Source organism: Filicampus tigris, chromosome 20 (genome assembly GCF_054856515.1).
Source record: "Filicampus tigris isolate MCC_2025a chromosome 20, RoL_Ftig_1.0, whole genome shotgun sequence".
Lineage (NCBI taxonomy): Eukaryota > Metazoa > Chordata > Actinopteri > Syngnathiformes > Syngnathidae > Filicampus > Filicampus tigris.
Genome location: NC_141236.1, coordinates 3503674 through 3530789, shown reverse-complemented (window position 1 = coordinate 3530789; position 27116 = coordinate 3503674). Strand labels below are relative to the sequence as shown.

The following is a 27116-nucleotide window of genomic DNA, read 5'->3' as shown; positions in this document are numbered from 1 at the left end:
GAATGGCTAGAAATGTGAAAAGACAAGTAAATTCGTCAATGGCAGTGAATGAGTCAAAATGGCATTTTTGTGGAAAACATCCACGATTGTATTTCAAGTCCATTTCCACCCATCGACCGCGAAATTCAAGCATTCCAGAGGCCTCACCTGTGTTGCATGTGTTTCCTCCCCAGCCAGGTGGGCAGGCACAGCGGAAGGTGTCCCCGTGATCATAGCATGTGCCTCCATTACAGCACGTAGTTGCGTCACACTGGCTCTCACCTGTCCCGGATCACAAACACGCATTTGCGACACACATCCACCACAGCAAACGGATCCAAAATATAAAGTTGAACAACACGAGACCACCGAAAAGTGTGAAAGACTCATCACTCACGCGAATGGCAGGTCTTGCCCTTCCAGTTGTCGGCGCACTCGCAGTAGAAGTCGTTGACAAGGTCGAGGCAGCGTCCGCCATTCTTACATGGATTGTGTCTGCACTCGTTGACGTCTGAGCAGCGAAAAACACGTTTTACACTATTTGGACCATTCCCGATTGGGTAAATAGTTTGAAATGCCAGAAACCCAAATTAGCGCAACATATTTCCTATTGAGCAATACAATTTTCAAGCTTCTGAATAAGCTAAGCCTTAGATCATTCAGAAAGAAGCCTTCGCCCTGACATTCTAAAGGCTGACTTGGAGCCAGTCACAAGAAGGCGTCATGCCATATCACCAAAACTGAATTTCCTCACATTTGGGCCATTTTAGCGCACTGTGACAATTGCTACAGCGCAATCGGTTAGCGTGAGTGAACAAATGGCTTAGCGTTTAGAAAATCACCTGTGCCAGTAACAGCACACGCAATATGCTAGAATGAAGACGAAATTCAGCACCGGGCATTTGTGATGCTAGTAACTCAGGTCGCAAGTGTTCGCGTGGTGGTGGATTTGTTCCAAGTAGAAAAGCTGGGTCTATGTTGGGAACTCACTGAGGTCGCAGAGTTCTCCCTCCCAGCCGTCAGGACAGAAGCACTGAAACGAATTGACGCCATCAATGCAGGTCCCCCCGTTTCTACATGGGCTTTTGAGGCAGTCGTTTATGTCTGGAACATGGAGAGGAGTCGGAGGTTAGGTTTTCATAGATGTTCTGTTTGTTGGCAATCAGGGTGGAACAAAAACTACAAAACCACCATCCTTGAAATGTTGCGGAAGAACCTTTCATACTGGCGTTGATCCAGGATTTTGTTTTGGAACATTTACTAACATTGCACAGATTTCCTTAATTTTTAAGTGATTGTTACTTAGATTTAACCAAATTCAGACATATGCAAGAGACTAGCATCCATTGTACATTTTCAAACTGGTCCATCCATCTCTACTGAGCTGCTGTATTTTTCAGACTAAGAGTCGTATAAGTTGCACCATTCAATAAATGCATACTGAAGAAAAAAAAACAAAAAACAAAAACAAGCTGCTCTGAGGTTTAAGTCCCACATTTTGGGAAAATTTACAATAGATTTACAATAGAAATTCACAGTAGAGCTTGGACTCGCACCAAAAATTCCCATTGCCTAAACGTGGATTTGGAAATAACACAGAGAGCGCATTGCTTCACCCCGACTGTTCAGAAACTCGGAGCGCTGTTTGAATGTGCCGTTCGGTTATTCAAAAGCTAAAAAACCTGATTGGAATTCAACTTAATGAGGGGGTGGTACATTAGCCACAGAAAAACCCTTGAATTTGTGCGTCAATTTGCATAATGATACATTGAACCCCACTTTTGACAACCCTTTGAAATAGATGCATTACACGGTGGTTAATTACGGTCCTAATCTAAATCGGTCGTGCCATTCTGGTGAATGGCTACAATTCCTCTGGACATACTCTCATGACAGTAGATGCCGCTGAACCCCGGTTCACAGACGCAAGTGAAGTTGCCAGCCAGCCCGCTCACACAGCGCCCTCGAGGTCCGCAGACGTTGGAGGAGATGTGGCGCACTTCTGTGGAGTCGTTGGTCGCTATGGCAACAGTGCAGCTGTCGATAACTGCAAAGCAAATAAAGAAGAAGAAAAAAAAAAACCGGTACGCTTACTTCCTCTATTTGTCCGTTTTTGTGTAGCACAGTTAATATCATCGGAGATAGTAAAAAAGGCCTCTGATTTCATTTTAAGATTATGGTCACCTTGACAAGGGGTGGTTTTGCAGTCCACCTTGGGTTGCTCACAGGTTTTTCCCTCGAAGCCCTCAGGACATGCGCAGTAGAAGTCCTGGACCATATTGTGGCACTTGGCCTGGTTCTCACATGGGTTTGGGTCGCATGCATCCGAAGGGAAAGAGATCTGGATCTTAAAAATAAAAGGTTCAGACACAGTGTAAAGAAGTCAAAATAAGGAGGAGATCTGGATGTATGCAAGAGCTGCAACTGGACACTGAATGATGACACTCACGTGGCTAAACTGATTGTTTGGCTAGTGAGCTGCTTAGCTTAGCGTATGCCAGCCTCCCTTATGAAGATAAACGTTTCGGAGTAAGCCTCCGAAAACCTTCCCTAATCTCATCAACAAGATTCACACTTTTGTTTTAACATCACTGATATGCTATATTAGCCCAGGCTAGCGGAGATCAAGATGTTGCTAGCAGACACATTTGGTGATATATTGACAGGGCCGGTGGACTAAGTCGAGATAAACGACCAAGAGAGCCACCCTGCTCGTGACCGTGGCGGCATGTTTGGCCTTTTTTTTTTTTTTTTTTTTTACACCCTTCAATACAGAGGTTGGAGGGAAAATCTCCACGTTTTTGTAAACATCACTACTGTGCATAAACTCTGGGCTGCACCCGTTGCCATTTAAGGTGCTGAGCAGGAGTATTTGAGCGGGTCAGCCGAGTGGGTGAAGTCTGTGGTCACACGTAGTTTATTTTAACCCAAGTGTCATGCACACATACCAATTTTCTTTACTATTTGGATGTGTGTGGTCAAAGCCAGGAACAGTAAATCATTACATTTGAGTGGTTTTCGGAGCACTGACTTAAATTGGAGGGCATTATAGAATTATTTTGCATCAGATCCGGTCATGGTATTGCAACATGACGTGTTTTTCAGGTTTTAATTAGTACCGCTAGCTAACCATTTTTCAGTTACGAGAGGCCTATATCATTTTTTTTTTAACCTACATCATGTATAACATGCATTTTATTTCACAACATAAATTTTATTAGACCCACATTGGGAAATGTGCAAATTTTAATTACCATGATCGTGTTAAATAAGTAAGTTAATATGTTGCTTATAAAGGCAGATTTTTAGCAATCATGTAGACAGCACCGTGGCAGACGTGAGTGTTTAGTAGTAAGCGGGCAGTAACCCAGCGTCACCTCACTCAGGGAGGCTGGTGTATATAGTGGAGAAGCTAAATCAGGATTGGCTCCTGACCAGCAATGTCCTCCATTCAAGGCCCCAAGAGAAGCAGAAGAGAATCAGTTTCCTCACAGCTAACCTACATTGGCTTCAAACGCACACTAAATATAACAGATTACAGCGAGGAGACAGAGACATCATGTGATAGCCAGTACAACCAGGACAGGTGGCTTACTGTAGATGACTCTTGTTTTGGTTACTGTCTATGTGCAGTGATTTTGAAAACTAATCGCGCATACTTGTTTGTTAGGGAAGACAACGTTACGGCGCCAATCGCTAGCGTGTTAGCTGCTAAATGTGGCATTGTATGGCTACATTGGCGACGGTGGTGACAGTATGACCCCGACACAAATTCATTCGTCTATTATTTCCTATGGGGAGAGTAGCTTAGATATCCACATTAATTGAAGGGTGACCTAAATCTCAACGCGTCGCTTCTACAATTTCCTGTCAAATTAGCGCAAAGATACAATCCTTGATAAAGTTTGCTCGGTGCCTTAATCTAAATGGAGTGTGAAATCAACTGATGGGCTAGCAGCCACGATTCAAACGTAACGCGTACCTCACATAGTTGTCCTGCGAACTCCACCGGGCACTGGCACACAAAGCCACCTAACACAGTGTGGCATTGGCCTCCATTTTGACAGGGTCTGCTGGCACACTTATTCCTTTGGATTTCACAGTGAGAGCCCACAAAGCCTGGCGGGCACTGGCAGTGGTAACCGCGTGGGCCGTCCTAATGAAGACAAAAGGAAGATGAAGAAAAAGATTGTGTCAAAGAAACCACTAAGCCACATGAGGTGGTTTTTGAATGGAAAATGACAAACCTTGCACGTTGCTCCATTCTGGCATTGGCCGTGGCAGCTGCTCATGTCTGATAAGCAAATACCCGATATTAGCATACATTGTAAAGTCACACGTAGCATGTTCACAGGCAAGGCCAAAGTTGCGAACAAGGTAGAGATACTAGTAAAGTTGAGGGTCTGTTCATGCACTGAATCCACAGTGGGCATGCAACTGGTTTTCGTGAGGGCAAACAGGAGTGCTTGATTGCCAAGACAAGAAAGGAACAAGTTCCCGCATGTGACTGAATGAGTAAGCCTAAACTACACCTATGTTGTGAGTCCAGAAGGTGAGTGAAGGCGTTTAAAAATGTAAACATTTTTTTTTTTTTTTTTGAACAGCAGCAGCTTAAAGAAGAAACTGCTGGTTGAGAGACTGGAGGGACAAACATTTAAAAGAAATGACTAAGATGTAAGAAAATACTGACTGATGTCACAGTTTTGTCCGGACCATCTCCGAAAACAGTCGCAGTGATATCCACCAATCAAATTTTTGCAAGAATTAGCGTTCACACACGGCTTTCTTGCACACTCATTAGCATCTGTGAAAGCAGGAAGTAAAAGGACACTGCGTCCATAAACGGGTACAAAGCAAGGAAAGTACAAGGAAGAGTAGGAACCACAAAACCATTTTTGGGGGTATCTAATCTTTCTATCTCTAAAATTCGGAGTATGCATCGGTTTAGTGTTGAAATGGAGTAAGCTTTTTTTGGCTTTGTTGATAATGCAGAGATGGACACTATATTTCTTCAAGTGTTCATTAAATGTCTACAAATCGCAAAAAAATATATATATATAGGCGTTTCACGGGAAACAAAAAGGCTGAAATGAGATGCAAATAAACGCCTACCACCTCCACAGACATCTAAAGTGTTACAACAAAGTACTGCTGCTCAAATATCTAAAGGCATGGTGAAGTGGGGGTGGGCGGTCGGCAGGGGGCCCTTCTGTACTCATGCACGCACACCTGTCTTCTCTCTGAAACCCAACACTTAACACATTCACATGCACACACATACACACTCAACGCCAGGTAAGACTGGAACCCGATTGCTGCTTGTAAACTGAGATCTAAGATGGTAAAATGAGACAGGCCCTTGGGATCGTTTTTCCAGCCTTCACCTCCCCCCTTTCTAACACACACACACTCGACTTTATTTACCAGTTGTAAATTTCCTGGCCTTACGCCTGACATGTTCCGGCAATGGGCAGCTCACATCTTAAGGGAATATTGACAATATCTACATTTTTGGGGGTGGGCGGGTGCGCTGGTAATTTTCTGGAGCATGATACTCACCAATCTGGCAGGTCTTTCCCTCCCACTCAGGTGGGCACACACACTTGAAGCCATCTTCCTGGTCGATGCAGGTTCCTCCACGGGCACAGGGATTGGAAGCACAGTCGTCTAAATCTGAGTAGATACAACATAGCACGCCAGTTTTGATAGACAGCATGAGAGAGGTATTCATTATTGTGGATATAGATTGAAATGTGAAGGGCAGGGTTGTTTGATTCCAATCGTGAGTCAGTTACAAAAATGGATTTCAATGTGGTTTTTTTTTATGTTTTCGATTAAAACAAAAACACTACATCATACAGAGATGTGCATCGAAGATTGGCCCATTATTGTTTATTCTCTATTCTATTTTCACTGACATACAGTATATGTTATTTTAGAAGCAATTCTAAATATGGTGACAGCTTTTCTCAGCGTTCACAAGCAATTTTTAGATTTTCATACAGCCTTTGTTTTGCAGCTCATTGGAGTGTGAATGTACAATAACACCCACTATCATTGTTCATCGTTTGCGCCGCCACTACACATGCAATGTTCAATTCTTTGTTTCATGTGTCAGTTTTACAGACTTAATTCGGAGTGACGTGTTTTTGTATGGTCTTTCTATAGTGTAGATTTGAACTTTTATTGCTGGTGGGGCTGGAATATGCCTCAATTTAAAACAAAAAATTCTGCCGTGGGTACCCGTTTAGTTGGTGTGCACCAGAGAGGTTGACATTTTTTAATTTAAATTTTTAAAATATTTATCTATTATTATTTTATCTGAAATACTCCATTATTCAACAGAATTTTGAGTTCTGAATACCAAAATATCCGATAGCTGCAGCCCTCATCTGGCATGTATCCTCGGTGATAAACCCAATTCGTTACAATATGCTGTTGAACATTCAAAGATTTCAATGCCTAAAAAGTGTATGTACAAATTTCATAAAGTCTTTTCAAAGTTACTGTATTTTTTTTCATTATAAAGAGTTTTAATATAGTTAGCAATAATTGTAACTTATTGTATGTATTTGTTTTTATCACAAAAAGTGTACACAAGTACTGTAATGACAACTTGTCTTTAACTTGAATACTTAGATGTGTCATAGGCTGTTGCTGCTGAGTGTTTAATGATTTCAGTGTCTTAATAATTTACTAAATGAAGAGATCTTTATTGTTAGCGTATTTTGTATTCTGGTGTAATTTCTTAGAATATCACCCGAATGGTTTGCTTTTATTTATTTTTTTCTAAAAAATTTACCATTTACTTGTCATCTTTTCAAAATAAACATATATTTTTTTTAAAATCTGTTTTTTGTACCGAAAACATACCGAACCGAAGTTTATAAGAAACCGAACCGAAATGTGATTTAGCGTACCGTTACACCCCTAATAAACGGGGGTTGACTGTACTTCCAAACGCAATGAGCAATTAAAAAAAATAATGTTCAATAAAAAAAATAAAAAAAATAATAATTATTATTATTATTTTTTTTTTAAAAGGACAGAAGACTAAGCTGCGAGAAATATACCAGTATGTGTGGAAACTCACTGTTTGCACAAGTTGGACCTTCCCAGCCCGGTGGACACTGGCACTCGAAGCCTGAGTGCCCCTCATGGCATGTACCACCGTTTAAGCAAGGACTGGAAACACAGGCGTGCTCAGCTGATGGAAGCACCCAACAAATGAAACAGCGTTACTCATGTCGAAGGCATGTTTTGTACACTTTCCTCTATGCACATAACTAATCTTTGACCAAATTCAGCAGAGTGGCCATCCTTGTTGAACATAAACACTCACCAATCTGACACGTCTTGCCCGAGTAGCCTTGTGGACACGCGCAGTAGTACTCATCGGGCTCAGTGTTCATGCATGTGCCCCCGTTGATACATGGCTGGTGGCGACCGCAGTAATTGAGATCTGGAGCGGAAACATACACGTTACGTGGACAAGAATATGAGACCAATTTTGAAATATCTTTGCCACCTTGCCTCCACCATTCACAGCAAAACGAAAGCCATCTCTTAACTTGCATTGCTTGTATAACTCCTGAATTATTTGTGGTGAGATAAATAAATTGCAACAGTATGTAATAACGCCACCTTAAAGGAGAAGTCAATCGAAACATGTTTCTTTTTTTCAAGAATATCTTCTATGCAGGCTTCTATGCAGGCATACGTTTATGGAATATGAGTTAGGCAGCAAAATCCACATGTTTTTAGCTAGCTCAGGTGGCGGCCATTTTGTCACTTGCTGTCACCCGAAAATGACATCACAGTTGCTCAAGGCTCAGATAACGACCAATGATGGCTCAGCTTTAGAAAACAGGTGAGCCGAGATTGGTCGAATGTAATTTTCAGCTGACAGAAGTGACAAAATGGCCACCCATGAGCTAGCTAAACACGTGTGGATTTTGCTATATTCCGTAAACGCAATATTAATCAGAATGCCCTGTTCCAACTAGTGGGCCTGCAAAAAACATGTGGTTGAAAAAAAAGTGTTTGGGTTGACTTTCGCTTCAAACTGACAGATTCAGGATTCTTTATGGTACAATAGCTTTTAATAAGGATTAACATAAGATTGCCAGGGCCACCCCAACTAACCTCTCTTAGTGGTATGTAATCATGGATATATATACACATTTATATAGAATACTGTATATAATACTGGACTGGACAGGAAAAATCTCATGTTACATTTTAATGTACCGTAATTCAAGACGTTATAATGCCAACACATGAATAAGTCCAGAAGAAGCTCAGAAAACAAACACAACAATCTACTTTCTGTCATTTTACTGAGCAAAAATGCTTTTTGAAGGGATACAAGTGTGCAGGGGGGATACAAAGTAGAGAACGACTTCTCCACGAAAATGATAAGCTCTTGGAGCAATATCAGTTTCCACTGTAGCCTCAACTTTGCTAATTGGCTGCCAACATTCATCCGCATGGTGCCAGGAGTTCCCTGGAAGCTTGTCGGAGTCTTCGCTCAGTATAGAGCACCAGCTGTCAGTTTGACGGGAAGCACTGAGTGTTTCCTCAACCACTCTGCTGCTCGGCATCATGAGAGTGGGTTTACGGCGTTTACAGGATGTGCTCAAGGAGGTAGAAACTCATCTCTTAATTATTAATCAGCTATGGAATCCCAGCTGTTTAAGAAAAAATATATACCGCAAGCTAATTTGGTTTCTTTGAGCTTTTTCCACTAGCAAAACCCTTCAACTAAACCCATTTGATCCTTGAGAACCAGTCGTAGCCTAAAGGACGGGCCACGCTAAAGGCTGCTAAATAAATGAACAGCGATGAGTCGCCATTGGGGAGCTTAGGACCCACTCTCATCCCCCAAAGTGCACTCAAGTGACGAAGAGGATGTGTGGGGATCAAGTGTCCCTGCTGGTGCTCAAATCGCATGAGCAGTAAAACTATACAGCTGCTGTTTTCCAGTCGAGAATGGGGAAAGACGTCTGTGACCTGATAAAGGTAGCGTGAAATGCATAATGCGCGTCCACACAAATATAGGTGTGTGGGGACACATAGACTAGGTGTGGGGACATTTCTCTTCATAATAATAAAGTTTGTGTTGATAAACAAGAACACATAGCTTGAGGGTACCCGATTTGGTAAGCGTGGAAGGTGATGACAAACCCTTTTTGTATACCTTTATCGCACAACAGGCCACCCCAGTTCCTCTCGCATTTGCACTGCCAGGGGTTGTTGCAAGTGCCGTGGACGCATCCGGGGAACACGGTGCAGTCATCACAGAACTGACCCTGCCAGCCGTAGTTGCACCTGCGCACACACACAGAAAGTAAGACACTGTCACAACATTCAAAAAAGAAAGGGAAAAAAATAAAATAAAAAACTCACACACACTACTCTAGTATATTGTGTCATACAAGGTAATCAATCAAAATTCATAAAAAAAAAATACATTTGATAAAAACTTCAGATCTACCAGAACCATAAAATGAAATTTTATTCCAAGAGGAAAAGATATTTCCTGAACATTTAACGATTAAATCCTTGTTCAAGCAAAAAGAAAAATCTCACTCTGCGTCCTGTTGAAATGCACAAGTCAACCATAACAAAATAAACCCTGGCTTAAAATATTTGTGTTGAGAAATACAAACATGTCAGCGCTTGAAAGCAGCCTTGTGACAGTCAGATGAAAATGTGGATTCTTTAAGCTACTCCGAGTTGTGGGTGATGCCAACACATCATGCTTCCACTTCGCCAGTCTGAGCAACTTTGCTCCATTATTTACAACAAGCACATTAAAACAATTTTCACTTCCTGTTTTGTTTATTGTGCAATGTATTTAGGGAGTCAACTTGTTGGGACTGAATTACTAACTAACAAAGCTACTTCGTTCATACATCTGAACATTGACAAACCGATATTTGAGACACAAAAAAGGTCTTGTGGCAGCTTTTATTGGGTCATCGATTACAAAGATGGAAACTTTTATTCATCATCACGCAGGCAGCAACAACAAATATCCATTCGGCTGTGGTTAGAGACCCAGCACGACTAAATGGCAAATTTCCACAAATAATGGACGCCCAGTAAAACTGATTCGAATTCCCTCAACTAATACCATAAACATAAGCGGTGATCCAAAAACACTTTAACTCATTCACTGCCAGACATTTTCAGACCCTCTTTTACCTTAACTTTAGGAAAAATTGAAATATAAAGTTCCTGGGATTGAATGGCTGGATTGTGAAAAGACAAGTAAATCCGTCAATGGCAGTGAATGAATTAATAGCGTTTGAAACGCTTCCAATCGTTATTGTATCACGTCTTGGGTCACCCCATCCCAAGGACCCCCACTGACTAATCTTAGAGGTGGGTGACATTCCAGGGCAGGAGGGGTTAAGAATACATCCAGCAGGCTCCCGTCTGGACTAAGCTGGGAGGCGCACGGGGGGGCGGGGCGGGGGGCGGGGGGTTCTGTAGGCCTACGACGACGGTTGTGCGGCGGCTTCTGAGAGCGTCTGGAGACGGCCGTGTGTTTACAGAGGCTTGCGCACGCGCCCGCCGCTTCATGACAACACCCGGCTATTCCGAGGCTGTGGTGTCGTCGAGCCAGCTGTCTTGTCAATTGGCTTCTATTTTGAGCCGGTGCTCCTGCAGACGGCACCGCCGCCAACGCGAGGAACAAGGTCTTTGAACGTCTCTTAGTTGGGGAGGGGGGGCTAAGAATACTTGGCATGCTTTGCTCCACTCTATTTGATCAGCTTCATGGGGTCTGACAGCAATGTGTCAATAACCCCGGCGAGGAGGCGCGGTCACAGCTTTCTAAGACCTCCTTTTAAACAGATCCCACAAATACTGCTGCAATGCACCCTGTAATCAAATACAGTGGTACCTTGACTTACATCTGCCCCAATTTAGGAGTTCTTGAAGTTACAAACTGTTGTTTTTTGGGGGTTTTGTGTTGGAAGCGAGCTTCTGACATGCTGCCTCTCTAGTAAGGCATGGGAGGGCGGGGGGGAGACGTTGAGGGAATTTCATTCTTTTACTAAATGGGCCAAACAGTCAAACACATACTGTAAAACACAATAAGCTATAGTCGGCCAAAACGTATGCCTAGATGTTCACCCACAGTCTAAACTGCCAAGTTGGGCCAATTCGACTTAAAGTAGAAGTCAATGCAAACATATTTTTTTACAGAATATATTCTATGCAGGCCCAGTAGTCTAAACACGGCATTCTGATTAATATTGCGTTTGTGGAATATGAGAAATCCACTCGTTTTTAGCTAGCTCAGGGGGCGGCCATTTTGTCACTTCTGTCGACTGATGGTGATGTCGAAGTTGCTCAGGGCTCAGATAACGACCAATCGTGGCTCAGCTGCAGAAAACAGGTGAGACGCAATGGGTCGCTATCTGAGCCCTGAGCAACTTCGACGTCATTTTATCTCATCTCATAGTAATAATCTATATCTGATACCTATACCACTTAATCATTCTTGGTTTTGTACAGGATACCTATCATTTTTGTCATTTTACTTGCGACATCATCGACATGTGACTTCTAACAATTTTGCATCAATTACTATTCCTAGGAATTTATTTTCATACATTCTTTCTATTTCAATTGAATTTACCGTAATTTCAACTCTGTGTTGAATTTGTCTAGTACCAAAAACAATTAACTTGCTTTTGTTCAAGTTTAATGAGAATTTATATATGTCAAAGCAATGTTTTAATATGTTCAAATCATTTTCCACAGCAGTCAGAAGCCGTTTCAGATTTTCTCCGGAGCAGGAGAGACCGGTGTCATTGGCACATAAGACACTTTTAAGTTTTGAGACACAGCAGATATCATTTATATACAATATGAATAGTTTTGGGCCTAGCACAGAGCCTTGAGGAACCCCATGAGTGATCTTCAGTTGATTTGATTTTATGTTTTATACTATACAGTGCTATTTTTTTGGTCATTTTGATTTTTTCCAAACATACAACAAGAATGTTTTGCTTTTCAGCGGGCTGTAAGGGATTAAACTAAGCATTTAACGTTGCAAGCTTGACTTTGCCCACCATTCCATACCGGTGCTGATTGTGCAGAACATGGACACTGAAATAAAGGCAGAAATAGACCAGCTTTTACTGGCAGTGTAAAAGTGGCTTATGGTGGTTTGTCTCGACAGGCTTCTCGGGATCAAATCTAAGGCAGTGATAGCACCGTTACTCATCTGCAAGTAGGCGTGGGTCGGATTCCAAAAGCATGGCAGTGCCACATTGCAAAGGTAGCCAGAGTGGTGAAATACAGGCAGCGCCATTTCACCATTTATCCTCCAAGCCTTTGCCAAATATGTCAGAACAAGTCTAATGTGCGTCGATTTAAAATCCTCAACACCGTAGCTACACACGGAGCACCAACAAAAGCCTCTGGCAAAATGGGACTGGGTAAAGCCCACAAAATTGATGAAATAAAGAGAATGAAAGGGCACCCAGAGATCACAAGGGATTTATTGCCTGCTTTCTGTGACCTGAGGCTTCATTAAATTCATGCCAGAGCAGGAAGAATCTTTACTGCTGCACCTCCACTCATATCACTTTTCCTGTCTGCTGGGACCTGACATTTCAGGAGAAGAAGATGCCTCGCTCTCTTCTCTGAGTGCTAACCGGAGTGAGGATACAGTCAGGTCAAGCCGCCTCGCAATAACCATTTAATCTAATAATAACAGAAAGCAGGTGTTCATCTTTATGAGGGCGATGTGAGGAACAGTAAGTTACATATACATTCGGTATTAGACTGCGTATATCGGTGGAAACCTCCCGGGTCGTTCGCCATCTTTTCAAGTTGTATTTTTTATCTCTTTCAATGTGTATTTACTTGTCTGCCCCTTGCCCTTAAAAAGAGAAGCACATTGCAGATGAAGAGGAGATATGGCGATTCCCGGCACGTTTACAAATGCTCTCACTGACAAACCCGCGTCTTGGGCTCGAGTGGTAAAAAAAAGAAAAAAAAAAAACTGATGAGATGCTTGGTATTCTGTGTGGGATTTGGGCTGCCTAAAAATATAATATGTCAGGCAAGGCATTGCCTGAGCTAAACTGAGATGGAGATGCCTGAAAGGAAGAAATGGAACAAGAAAGGAAGGCACGACTGAGGTCGACTGTTCAGAATTAGCCCTTAGGGCTTATTTTTGCATTACCTTGGTGAGTGCAGGTTATGTTCAGGTTTTTTTTTTTCACGATGAAACGCAACTTCGCTAAGACTCGATGTCAAATTGGTTCGAGAGATTCAAGAATACCGCTGCTCAAGAGCGGGATTGTTTGGTCTAGTTTTGCACTATTAAAGACAATGCATAACATTCCAGCCACCACAAACCGTGCCTACTAGGACAAACAAAATTAAATATGAACACTATCCTGAGCATAAGTGAATCCTATCGTCTTACCTGCATTCTCCAGGAACGGAGCAACCACCATGCAGCAGATTACAACCTTGCTTGCAGATTGCTAAAAGAGGGAGGAACAAGAAAAAACAGCAAAAGTTAAAAGCTGATAAACATGGATATGCATCATTCAGAAAAGAGAAATCAAGAGGACACGAGGGGAATCCTACAGAAGGGCGAGTGGGTGGGAAGAAGCTTGTTAGTCTGAAGAAGCTTGTTAGTCTGAAGTGCGACAGGACATGATTAATGCTTCCTTGGGCAGAGTTTGGGGTTAAGGGGGGCAAATCTTTATAGCCTGCCTGTACAACAATAACTCAGTTGAAAAACAAACTAAGCCATCCACATTAACACCTATGTAGGCATTGGTGATTTCAAGGTGGCGCTGCAAATAACTTCCAAGGTACGTCAAATTTTTTATTTATAAATTCTGTACCATTTAGTTGCAGATGAAGAAGCAGAGATTGTCCCCTACATGTAAAGTCTTTATTATCTTTAAAAGTAGCGTCCATTAAGTTTAAAAAAACAGTTCTTGGTGGCACCAATCCTGGAACTTTTCAAACACACCTCGTATCTACAACATGCATAGATCTAGCAGCTTCTAGTCAGTAAACTTCAAAGCGAAAAAAATGTTGAAGATGTTTGTGAGTGTTTCAAATGTGTTTAAAGTGTACATGTGGTGTGGAACTCCATTTCGAAACACGGTATCCCAGTACAGTCCTGAAATCTATCAGGGACCATCGTTAGTCATGCTAGCTAGCTAGTAGCTCACCTGTCTTACAGTCGGGCCCCATCCAGCCCTCCAGGCAAACTTGGGCACCTGACTGCTCACAGCGATAGTGGCCAAAGTAGTCGTCACGAGGAACGCACAGTTTATTGCACTTGTTGCTGTAGTAATTTTCATCACAGCGCACCCGGATACGGTAAATGATGCGAGCCACGGGCCCGTCATAGGTGACGGTTTTCCAGGGGTCACCGGGGTTCACCATGCCGGTGTGGGCGCTGCGGTCAATCAGGTGCTCGTCATCATCTGAAATCAATTAGTAAAGTTGTTAATAACAATTTGGTTGGGAAATGCAATTTGTAAAAAGAATGCTTCACAAAAAAAAAAAAAAAAAAAAAAAAAAAAGATTCTAATTTAAAGCGGAAGTCAACCCAAACATTTTTTTTTTTCCAATAGTATGTTCCCTGCAGGCCCACTAATTGAAACACGACTTTGTGATTAATTTTGAGTGTGTGGAATATAAGTTAAGCAACAAAATGCACTCGTTTTTAGAGATCTCTGGGGCGGCCATTTCGGACGTGATTGGTTGTTGTGAGCAGTTTTGATGTCATTTTCAGTCGACAGAAGACAAAATGGCCGCCCCCAGAGATGGCTAAAAACGAGTGCATTTTGCTGCTTAACTTATATTCCACAAACGCAAAATTAATCAGAATGCCGTGTTTCAACTAGTGGGCCTGCTGGGAATGTATTCTTGAAAAAAATATGTTTGGGTTGACTTCCACTAACTTGCAAATAAAAAAAAATAAAAAAACAAGCTAGGAAGTTCGGCTTACACAGTACTGTTAAATAACAGAAATCATTTCCGCAGCACCATTAAGTGCAGAAGAAGCTAGCAGTGAACGGTGCTAAAGTTAGCCTCGCTGTGGGTCTCACGATAGCACACAGTCGCCACAAAGAAAGCGATTAATCAGAGTGTGATTGCCGTTGGTCAACAATCTCTGTGGAAGTGGAGGGCCTGTGATTTCCTTTCCTGCATAGCTCCGAGTTGCACTGCACTTTAGTCACTTTTGAAGTGAGCAAGCACTCGCTCACACACGCACACACACACACAAACACACACACATTTTCCTCTGCCGGGGTCTGACACAATGTCAGACAGAATTAAGCAACAATAACAAATAAAACCCCCGGCAGTTGCCAGATAGAGAACAATGGGCTTCGGGCCCAAGCGGACTGAGCTACTTCGGTGTCTAAACACCGAGCCCAGCCGCCCAGTCCGCTCCACTTCCTGCTCGATAAACATAAGGAAAACAGCCCACTGCCTTTCCTGAGGACGCAGGAGGTGTGTGGGGGTTGGGGGGTGGGGTTGGGTTGTCAAGCGGGAGGGAGGATGTGATGCCGGAGGAGAGGAATCTCACTGACATACTGGCGGGCTCTTACGTAGGACAAGACAGGAGGCGGATGCTGACTCAGGCCAGGATTCCACCCCGGTGTCTCACTAATAGAGAATGTCCGTGCATGCATGACATAGAGCTACTTTCAGTCAATTCAACTAAAATGTCTACACGAGTGACATTTCTTGAAAAAGTGAGGGATGTGGAAAATCAACAGGTGGCACTATAACCCAACGGCAAGGGAAAAGGGGATTATTCACAAGGACTGATAGTGGAGTCAAAGTTAAATATGTTAGACACGAATAAGGAGTCATCCAATTTTTATTTATTTAAAAAAAAATTTTTTTTAACAAAAACAATTTTAAAACTCTCTAAACTCAAATCAAAGTATTGTTAGCAAAGGTTGGCCTTTTTGCACCTGGGATGCAGTTTAGTGTAATTTACCTGTAAGACATAAATCAAGCACGGGAAATGTGGTTTTATCCAAACTCTGTCTTTGACCTCATTACAAACCGTTTTCAAGGCGGTTGTGACAGAACATCAACATCATCGTCATGTTTTTGTGACGTGTTGATATCACAAGCGGAACCCCTTTAAAGATATGTCGAGAAGTCAGCTGATGTGTGTGACAAAAGGCAACATCGCGGCGTAAGCTAAGCAACAAAGCTCAGCAGTTATGTCATTTAGCATGACAAGAATGAAGATGACAGACATACGGTGTATTATTATCATCTTTGAGGAAATGTAATGTTTTTGTTGAAGCTATTTTAGGGTATGTTGGTGCATAACCCCATTCACATGTAAAACGGGAGTTATTTTTCATTTGTGCCTTTGAAGGGTTTGTAAGCATCTGCAAAAAATGAGTGAGACGCTGTAATATTCATGCAAAGCCAGTGGTTGGTGACGCCAGACGTAATAACTGACTGTCCTCTTGATGCATCTAAAACATTCTGAATAACTTAAAAGTGACATATTACTATCATAGCATAGACAAAATGCCAAGAAGCAGAAAGAACAGACTGGGAAGAAGAAATCAGTAGACAAAGTACACATTTGTGCACAAAACACTCTGGACTGACAAGACATGAAAATGAATGGCACATTTAATCTTTTTTTTTTTTTTTTTAATTTAAAAACATTGTTGTATAAATGACCCCCGAATCACTGCCGATGAACACATTTAGTGGTGACCTCTAAAGAAACCGGAGACTACATAGGGCAAGAAGCTCATCAGAGCTATGATGTCAATTTCTATTTTTTCTCCATTGTCTGCATTCATAAGTGCGTTTGATGTCATGGACTAAACAGGATGGGATGGCCTTTTACAAATAAGGCAGACAAGTGGACAAAAGAGGACAGTGTGGCATGGAAATGCATCCACACACACGTTTCCATGCACACACACAGATATTTGAGACTCGCGAAAAACGCCAAGGGATCAAGGGTGCACACAACATTTATAGTCCTCAAACGATTCCTCCCTGACCGGGCTACTGCTAGGACGGGAAAAAGAGGACGTACAGGAGTCGAGCCAACGGACATTTCCGAATGAAAACAGGATACAGCTGGTCAAGCACTGACCGCGGACATAGCTGCTTGTATTGTATACAGGGGGTCTTGGGAGACCAATATATCCAAGGTGCTACATTTTCGACAGAAAAATGTGGCAAACGCAAAACGGAATTAAAAAAAAAAAAAAAAAAAAAAAAAAAAAAAGGGATGTTATCTTGCCAAAACACCTGCTGAACTCTTCTTGAATACTTATGAACTAATCATGTGGGTATTAGGGAGGGACCGATTATCGGCCGGGCCGATTATCGACGCCGATATTCTGCGCTTTGACGAATATCGCCATCGGCCTTTTTAAAACATCTGAGTGACGATAATAAATCAATTCAAAACTGCGTTGGAATCAAAAAGATATGTGAAAGTTTAATTTTCTGTCATTTTGACATTTTGGAGAACTTCATTTATTGTCGAAAACTATATGGAGCTATTTGGTAAGTGTTTTCATTTCACTTTTTAAGACATGCTGAAGACCCTTGGTGCTCCCTGAACTTTTCATTAGAATTTGGTAACAAAGATTTATATTGTCAAAAATTTATAGTAATAATAAACCTCCCCCCAAAAAAATCGACAATACGCAAATTTGAAAAATTATTACATAAACATATGCTTAAAGAGTTTCGACAAAGATTTTTATTTTTTATTTTTTTTTTTTAGATTTTGCTGCCAATGTTTTCTTTTTTATGAAAAATTTATATCGGCTCCAAATATCGGTTATCGGTCGCCTTGACTACTAATAATCGGTATTGGCCGTGAAAAAAACATATCGATCTATCTCTAGTAGGTATTAGCACTGTGATGTGTCATTGGTTCACTTACTGTTCCGGGTAGTGTTGTCCCAGTCCCAGGCCTCAACGATTAAGGTGTACGTCCGCTGAAGAAAGAAGACAAATGACATAATTGGAGTTAGTTGATATTTAGTTATGTTTATCCAAGAGATGTGTGCATAAACATGTATTTTGTCGTTTCAAAAAACGTTTCCAATATGAGTCACATATTGTAGGCATGAAGTGACTTTAATTACTCACATCCTGTCACAATCTTGAAAAGATTTTTGCAACAATACATATGGCGGTCATGACGGCATACAATACAGTATATCCCGTGTCTTCTATTGTGTACAAAGAGGAAGCATTTTCCCCCCAGAGAGGCTCAGGTTCCCAATAACCATACAATGTATTGCTAGCAGGGAAGGATATTTGGGTAAATTCCCATGACTCATTAAAGGACAAAAATCAATTAAAAAAAATCAAAAATCTATTTAAGTCCCTGTAAAGTGAAAATAAGCGTCACCACACCACAGAAGATTCACAATTAAAAATATTTCCCCCCTCAAAAAAAGTATTTAAAATGAGGCTTCAAAATCACTGCTCAAAACGTTCTCTTAGCGTTGCGCTGAAAATACACAACCCCGCTCAACTTTCAACCAAATACGTTCATAAGTCCAGCATGTATGTACATATCCCTATATGTTTGAGCCGCAAAAAAGTATCCGCTTAATGCCTTGAGTGACTGGAATAAGTCCCATGGAGTTCTGGCTAGGCTTTTCCACGCTGCGACGAGAGGTTCTAGCCACTAGCTAGCTCACAAGCTAACAGGCTTCCAGACAGCGTGTAAAGTTAAACATTTAATAAACACAGCAGCACACGTAATTCAGCCTGTGGCTCACACAACATGACAGACATTTAAGCACATGCTTCTTACTAATTGGATACCCACAGTGCATTATGTTTCAACATATTCCGCTAGCCTGAATAACACAATACTAAGGCTGGGCACAAATCAGCGGTGCTCGAAGTTTTTTTTTTTTTCTTTTTCTTTTGCTCCTCTCCACGCAGCTATCGATCATTTAATTTTTGCATAATCTTGTGAAAGCAAAATCAAAGAACACAAAAGTGTAACATTTCACCACTATTTATTAGACATATAGGAGTCACAGCCTGTCAGGGTGATCGAGAACAAAACATAGCATGATTATAATTGATCCACACTATTGCCTCATGGATCAACGGCCAAATTGGCTTCTAAGTTTTTAAATCAGCACCCGCCAAAATTAATTTTAACCCGCATTTGGAGGGTTGGCGGGTGTTAATTTAAAACCCTGCATCTCAGTATCTGTGACGTATGTATATGGGCAGTGGACATGCGCCCTGTGAGCGCCTGCTGCCTTCGAGTCGGACGCTTCTCAACTCAACTTAATTTATAGAACAGTTTAAAAACAACTATTGCTGCATACAAAGTAAAAATCTGACGTACAAAAACAGAGTGAAAAACTAATTAATAACATGAAAATAGGAAATGCCATAAAACAGCAAAACAATGCCCAATGTCATGCTGAGTGAAAAAGCCATAGAATAAAAATGTGTTTTCAGAAATCTTGCCTGTGCATTAAAAATCCAAGCCAATCTATCAACAACGTGGGAGTGCTAACATTTCCTTACTTGAGTTGCACAATAAATTTTATGGTAATCCGGAGTAGTTTTAGCGCTACTTATTTTATTAGTTTATCTTTTCTAATGGCGTATATAATTAACCTATTAAAAAGGGTTATTTATTAAATTATTATCGATGGAAAATATTTTTACCCTTAATTTTTTATTGTGATTTTCCCGTGAAGGCATGCAATATATACACCGTGATATGAATTTTGGTCAATATCGCCCAGCCCTTGTTGAAATGAAATGCATCAAAATATACACCTGACGGTGTTGTGAGCCCGCAAAGGATGTTCTGGAATTCTTTGGAGTCATAATGGCGGACGCCATCGATCGCGGGAGCTTTGAGCTTTGTGTTGAATTTCTGGGAAAACTTTTTTCAAGAGTAATTCCAAAGACGACTTTAGGTTTTGGGGAGCTGTTGAGCCAGGCGCTTTAAGCTTTAATGGGTTAAAAAGACCTTAATCATCCATGCTTCAAGGAGAAATTAACTCTGACCAAATATGAGGTCCATTAAGAAGGTCACTTTGCCAGTATTAGCTACAGTATGAGAGCTGAATTCATACTGGCTTTGTCCTTGCTTGTCAGACACTGAGGTACAGTAAATAAGCAGCTAATGGGATTATCTTGTTTCAGTTATGCTTTGCTCTGAACACATCATGCAATGGATTAATATAAACACTCCCTGCGTATTTGTAATGTAATGTAATACGCACTCAAATAGATGAAAGGCAGTGGGCCAAATGAAGTCATTGTAGTGTAAAAATGCTTTCTTCCGCACAAGTTTGTTCGAACAGTGTCCTTAATATCATGAAAAAAAATGCTTCTGTATTATTCAAGATTTTTGGGGTTTAAAAGAAAAAATAGGGGTGTAATGATGAATCGAAAATTGATTTAAAATCGATTCAATCCAAATAACCGTTTTGAATCAAGGCGAATCGAACTTGGACATTGAAGGATCTGAATCTATATGAATGGCTTTATATTAGCCAACTGGTTAACCCAAAAAAAAATTACACATCGCATAATCAGTTCAAAGTCTCAGAGTCAGCGTGCCCTGATCTGAGCACGGGGACCAGCTGGTGAAGAGCAGCCCCATAGGCAGGGCCCAGCCAGGGAGGAGACCAACCCACATTATGTTTACATTTTGAAGACAGTATAAATGTGAGGGCTGCATGTTAGACCGCGCCCCTTTTCTGCCCTCGCCCGTCTCGGGTGAGAGCATTCGCAAAATACCAACTTTAAAGCCTTCAAGCAGATCCGCTACATAGTCAAATAAATAAATCAACTGGACCAAAACAAGTCAACTTTGGCGCTCTGATTCATGTTGAGAAAAACAGCATCAACATGCCAACGTCGTCAAACAGAAAACGAGGGGGGAAAATGTTTGTCATGCTCGTCATCATAAAGTTTCAGATGCCCAATTAAACATTTAGCAGGTGAAAAAGCACCATTCACCTCAGTTGGCGAGTTTCTACAGTAATTGGTGGTTGGCTGCAATGCATTAAAACAAGAAGTGAACACATCGGAAAGCGTCACACCTGATATTTGCTGCACATAAAACCAACCAGTGCACAGCAAACAAGTGGACCTTTTTCATCCTGAGTGTGAAAATCATGAGGAAGCACAAAAAAAAAAACATGCAATATCCATTTTCTATACAATTTATTCTCACATAAATGTTACGGTGATCTGGAACTTATAATAGACATTCACTTGGGGCATATCCTGGATTCCAAAAACAATTTAAGTTGCTTCCTCAATTGGAAGGGTGACATATATACAGTACCTGTTTTTTTTGTTTTTTTTTATAAATGACAACTGCTGCTCACAAACATTTCCAGCATATTCCCATCCGTGTGTGCAACGTCTGGTGTGGTTTTTGGGAGTCCTCGGCTTGCGACTTCATCCATATACTTTTGACTGGTCAACTTGTGGTCCAATTTGAACGCTGCCAGAATGAATTGAAGTGATCCGGGACCAAATGTGTGATGCAAAAGGCACCATGTATCATTTTCTGCTTTGGTCTGGACCAGGAAACCAAATTATATTACGTGAACACACCCTTAGATGCTGGTAAACTCTGGTTTGGTGTTGACATCGCAGCACTGAAAAACACTTCACTTGCATTGCGGCTGATAAAGTACTTTTTCCCGTATAAATAGTGACAACTCCCTAACCCCGCGCCACCGCCACCAAAATTGCAGAATACAATCATCCAATCCAATCCAATCATATCAAGAAGTGCTGCTTATTTGGTTACCCCCCGTACAATGTTGACATTAGCCGGTTACTAGGCGACTATGAAGTTTGTAGTGACAGAGCAAAATCCAGAAAATGCTGTCTGCCGTGAGTAGTGCGTGCTCGCGTGGGCACGCGCACGCTCCATAAGCGTAATCTAGCCGGTGTGCTGCAGGGCACTCTGCTAGGCAACCAGCTGACCTAAATAGCAATCGTTACGTCACCATTGGAGACAGTTGTAGTAGCCACAATGTGACCTCTACTGTAATGTCACTGACGGGACATTACACCCAAGAGGAGTTTGGCGGGGGTGGCATAACACCAGTATTTCAACGCGCCGTCACTCAAACGAAGCGGGAAAGAGAAATTGCGCGGAGGAGGCGCCTGATCTTTTAAATGTTGAGTGCGCGTATGTCTGTTGTTGATCGGGGGGGGGGGGGGGGGGGGGGGGGAACCAACAAGCTGGTAGGCTGGTTGCTGCTGGGCCGCGGGATTAAGTTGGCTTGTCTGGCAAAGGGTGGTGGGAGGAGGAAAGGGGAGGGGAGTGTTATTGTGGAGACACAAGAGTGAACAGGAGAAAATGGGCGAGAACGGAAGATGAAGGCGGCGAGGGCTTGTTTTGAGGCGCCTTGATTTTTGATCCCGCTTCAGGTGGATTGAAGGTTTGCCGGATTTGAGCGTTGAAGAAGCTTTGGTGTGGAGAAGAGCTTGCGGGTGGGGCGGGGGTGGCAGGATTTGGTGAAGTCCAGAATCGACGCGTCCCGAGCGCAGCAACAGATGCAGCCTCAGTGATGGATTATTTGACATGAACGTGGATCATCCCACGACATGTCGCTCGGCTTCTGACCTTTCCACCTACTCCCCGCCAACCCCCCCTCCCCCACCTGAATAGAGTGGGCTAGTCTGAGCATGCGGGTGGGTGTGCGCATATGCCAATGCGGAGAAGAGGCACTATGAGTGGCAAAGCGTGCGTTCGTGACTCAATGGACGGGAATCCCTTAAATCCCTAAAACGCTTCGATTCAACGACTGACGAACCGGTGTCCGATCTGCTGCCACGCACCTTCTGTGGCGTCGACTCGGTCACACGCCCGTTTCAACGCCCTGATCCACAGTCGGCGCGGTCCGTGTGTGTGTTGGGCTCGCGCAAAGCCACCGACTTGTCTGGTTTCCCACAGACCATCCCAGTCTGTGATTAGCTGGATTAAGTGACAGCTGCCCAAATGGTCGGAACAAGATAGATGATGGGCAGATAAAGGGGGAGGGAGTGGGGGAGGAGAGGCGCTACTGAACAAAGACCCTTGTCCCAATACCGTAACTCACCCCCATCCCAATCAAAACCATTGTCCGCCATGAGACACGGTCCGCTCGAGGACAATTAGCAATCAGCATTTGCACCAGCGAGCTGGGCAAGATTAGTTGGATGGAGTCAAAAAGACAACAATTGCTTGCGGGGTGGGCACACATAGTAATCATCTGTCCAACAGATTGCAAAAAAAAATAGGCAAACTTTGTTAACCTCTAAGGAGCAAAAAGGGGAAATCTACCCCAAATAATTCTTTGCAATAATATGTTCTATGTGCCTTAAAAGGGAAGTCAATGCAAACATTTTTTTGTTTTTTCAAGAATATGTTCTATGCAAGCCCGCTAGTTGAAACAGGGCATTCCGATTAATATTGCGTTTGTGGAATAAGTGTTAATCCACTCGTTTTTAGCCATTTCAGGGGGCGGCCATTTTGTCTTCTGTCGACTGAAATTGACATCACAACTGCTCACAACGACCAATCACAGCTCGGATTCTGAAAAACAGGTCAGCCGTGATTGGTCGTTGTGATGTCAATTTCAGTCGATAGAAGACAAAATGGCCGCCCCCAGAGATGGCTAAAAATTAGTGGATTAACACTTATTCCACAAACGCAATATTTATCAGAATGCCCCGTTTCAACTAGTGGGCCTGCTGGGAACACATTCTTGAAAAAAATATGTTTGGGTTGACTTCCATCTGATCTAGTCAAAACATGGAATTCTGATGAATATTACGTTTGTGGAATATGAGTAAAGCAGCAAAATTCACCCGTTTTTAGTGATCTCAGGGGGCGGCCATTTTGTCACTTCTGTCAACTGAAAATCACATCACGCTTGCACAGGGCTCAGGTAACGAGCAATCACGGCTTTAGATGTTTTCTGAAGCTGATTCATGACTGGTTGTTACCTGAGCAGCTGTGAGGTCATTTTTAGTTGACAGCAAGTGGCAAAATGGCCGCCATCACAGATGTATTTAACTGCTTAACCCATATTCCACAAACACATTAATCAGAATTGTGTTTCGACTCGTGGGCCTGCATAGAACATATTCATGTAAAGAAAATGTTTGAGTTGACTTCCCCTTTAAGTCTGAGAGAAGAAGAAGCCGCTGTCAGTCAAATCTCCAAAAACCCTCCCCTGCCCTACTCCTAATGGATTAGAGGATTTACGGGGAGAAATCCTAATTTTCAAGTGAAGAAGGGGGTTATTTTGAAGGGAAAAAAACACATGGGTGTTTCTGTGTCATGTATAACGTCATTCTTTTTTTTTTTTTTTTTTTTTATACACTAAAACCGCAGAATCGGTCCTGGTTTCATATTCAGTAGCTTTTCATAAGCGCTCCTTGATGTAAACACATGTCGACGGAGAACCACAGGTGTAGCTATTTCCTCGCCAGAAGAGTAGCGGATGGTTTGGTGGGTGGGAGCCTTCACTGCTGCTGCCGCATAGTCATTTTATGCTTTGAATAAAAAGGGCCGGGAAACAGGCAGGCAGCAGTGGGGAAGTGGAAGCTGGGGCAGGTTGGGGTCACTAAGCACGGGGATCTGCGCACTCCTTTTTCTAAAGAGGGGTCAGCACTCTGCATGTGGGGCGATGTGCATGTTTGCATTCGAAGAATACTAAGAATGTGAGATCCAGGCCTGGTGTTTAATCCCATGCAAAATCCCAGTCGGCCAACAGTCCGTTATCAGTGGGAGCGTCTGCGATGAGGATCAGCGGAATGATTGACTCGTTTGCGGCACCCGGGTAAATTTCGCATCTCCGATTTTGCTTTTTACACCATGCCATTATCTGTTTCACATTTTCAAATTCAGTGATCTTCACACACACACACACACACACAAATCCTTAATAACTCTTAAATTGCCACGTTTTGTTTCAAGGTGACCTGAATGGCCAACGTTCCAGCTCGTCCACGCAGTGTCACTGACATCTCCTGATTTATTGCCCTCTGATGGGACATGAGGTCATCATCATTCATCCCGTGGCCAGTAATCGCTGCATGTAATCTTCATTAATCTGTGATGTCAATCCCAGCTTTTAGTTTTACTTGGGCTGAGTCTAGTCCCAGCGAGGGCAACGCGCTATCTCATCTCTGCTGCATGGAAAGACAAGCGGGTTTCTTTTTGCGATACCCCTTTACCGCATCTCTGTGCCTTGCTCCAAATGGGGAGAAATAACCGCAGTTCTCATGCATAATTGAAACATTGCTGTCTGAAAATGGGGAATATTCGCCTTGTGAAGTTGTTAATGGGCTGTGGTGCATCTTTATTTTATAATTAGTCATTAACTGATGGCAACTATATTTAGTCAACCCAAACATATTTTTTACCAGAGTATGTTTTATGCAGGCCCACTAGTTGAAATACAGCATTCTGATTAATATTGCGTTTGTGGAATAAGAGTTAATCCACCCATTTTTAGCCATCCTTGGGGTCGGCCATTTTGTCACTTCTGTCAATTTAAAATGACATCGAAGTCGCTCAGGGCTCTGGTAACTACCAATGACGGCTCACCTGTTTTCTGAGCCATGATTGGTCGTTGTCTGAGCCCTGAGCAACTTCGATGTCATGTTCTGTCGACAGAAGTGACAAAATGGCCGCCCCCTGATCTAGCTAAAAACAGGATTTCTCATATTCCACAAACGCATTATTAATCAGAATGCCGTGTTTTGACTAGTGGGACCACATAGAAAATATTCTGGACAAAAAATATTTTTGTGTTGACTTCCCCAGAGTGATACAAATGGTCATGACATTTTCCACATTTGAGGATTTAAGATGAGGATGCAAGAAAAAAATAAAAAGGGTGACAACTTGGTGCCAGGAGGGTGCACCCGATAAGTCTCTACTTGTCTAGCCCATCAGTCTGTTCAGAGGTGGCTAAATCCTTGCAAATGGGAAAATGCTGGCAGTACATTATTTAGTATTTGTAATTTGGGCGTTTTTTGTCACTTGCTAATGATAACATCAGAACAGAAGAGGGCTTAACTCTGTCTCATTTTCGGTATTCATGTTGCAAATTAGTTGTCTTAATTGCCCATTTTTATATGTCACTTGATATTAAAGCCTTATTTCCACAAAGCGGTACAATTCAGGGTCCGTTGTTAAAATTAACAATCAAATTAAGTTTTTTTTTTTTTTCCTCAATGTTCCAAACACCTGTTTCCATGCTTATGTTGCACTAAACTGAACTGTATTGCTGAAAACATGGCAAACCAGGAGCTTCGAGTTTGAGCTTTAAATTTAATGACATGAAAGTCATGTGTGTGGATAGATAGGTAAATAGATAGATGGATGCAGGGTCCTCGTCATTTGCCCCTCGGGCCATGAGGTCTTCCGATTGTTTTATGTGAATTAGAAACGAGTAAAAGAAAAAAAGGAGAAAAACGTTTTTTTTGTCCATACAAACATAGCAAGAGATAATAGAAAAGTATGAAAAGGGGGATGCATTTGTTTGATCTCGCCAAAGAATATGACCGGAATGTATCGACAGTCGCCACGTTATTAAATCAGTTCTTTACAAAACGGCAGGCAAAAAACACTTCTGAGAGAGAACATGAACCAAAGAGGACAGCAATAAAAAGGTAAACGACCATCATTTTTATTCCTTACTCTATCCTGTTTTTTTTACATTATGCACAAGTCTAATTTATTGTGCATTTATTGAATTGTAACATGTATTCATGCATTTTTATGCTTTATAAAACATTTATGTCTGAATATTGGGGGGCTTGAACGGATTATGGCATTTACATGGAAAACGCGTCTCTTCATACAAAATTTTCTACTTAAGAAATTTCTTCCAGAACCAATTAATTTCGTAAGTAGAGTTACCATTGTATTGTATATCAGACAACTAGGTAGTAAAAAGCCAGTAAATAAAAGCGAAAATGGGAGAGGCATGACTAAAGAATTCCCTTCCTTTGCATAATGGTAGAAAATGAATGGTATTTGTGGTCACAGGTTGTTTGCAAGAGTGCCAAGAGAGGTTACAGTGAAGGCAAGGCATTTGGCTGGCTTG

At 42.0% G+C, this 27116-nt stretch overlaps 1 protein-coding gene across 3 annotated transcripts in view; it reads right to left on the bottom strand.

Moving 5' to 3' along the window:
- Positions 1-27116, bottom strand: part of jag2b (jagged canonical Notch ligand 2b) — a 56421-nt gene that overhangs the window by 10927 nt on the left and 18378 nt on the right. For 2 of the 3 annotated variants that reach the window (XM_086018530.1, XM_086018532.1), the window contains exons 3-17: positions 17933-17987; positions 14202-14459; positions 13436-13496; positions 9179-9309; positions 7322-7441; positions 7073-7186; positions 5539-5652; positions 4670-4783; positions 4227-4273; positions 3962-4135; positions 2164-2326; positions 1865-2026; positions 970-1083; positions 377-490; positions 148-261 (exon numbers count right to left, since the gene is read on the bottom strand). In XM_086018530.1, coding sequence (XP_085874656.1) covers positions 148-261; positions 377-490; positions 970-1083; positions 1865-2026; positions 2164-2326; positions 3962-4135; positions 4227-4273; positions 4670-4783; positions 5539-5652; positions 7073-7186; positions 7322-7441; positions 9179-9309; positions 13436-13496; positions 14202-14459; positions 17933-17987 — 1855 coding nt within the window. The remainder of the gene's footprint in view (positions 1-147; positions 262-376; positions 491-969; positions 1084-1864; positions 2027-2163; positions 2327-3961; positions 4136-4226; positions 4274-4669; positions 4784-5538; positions 5653-7072; positions 7187-7321; positions 7442-9178; positions 9310-13435; positions 13497-14201; positions 14460-17932; positions 17988-27116) is intronic. The other variant, XM_086018531.1, reaches the window with a different exon arrangement.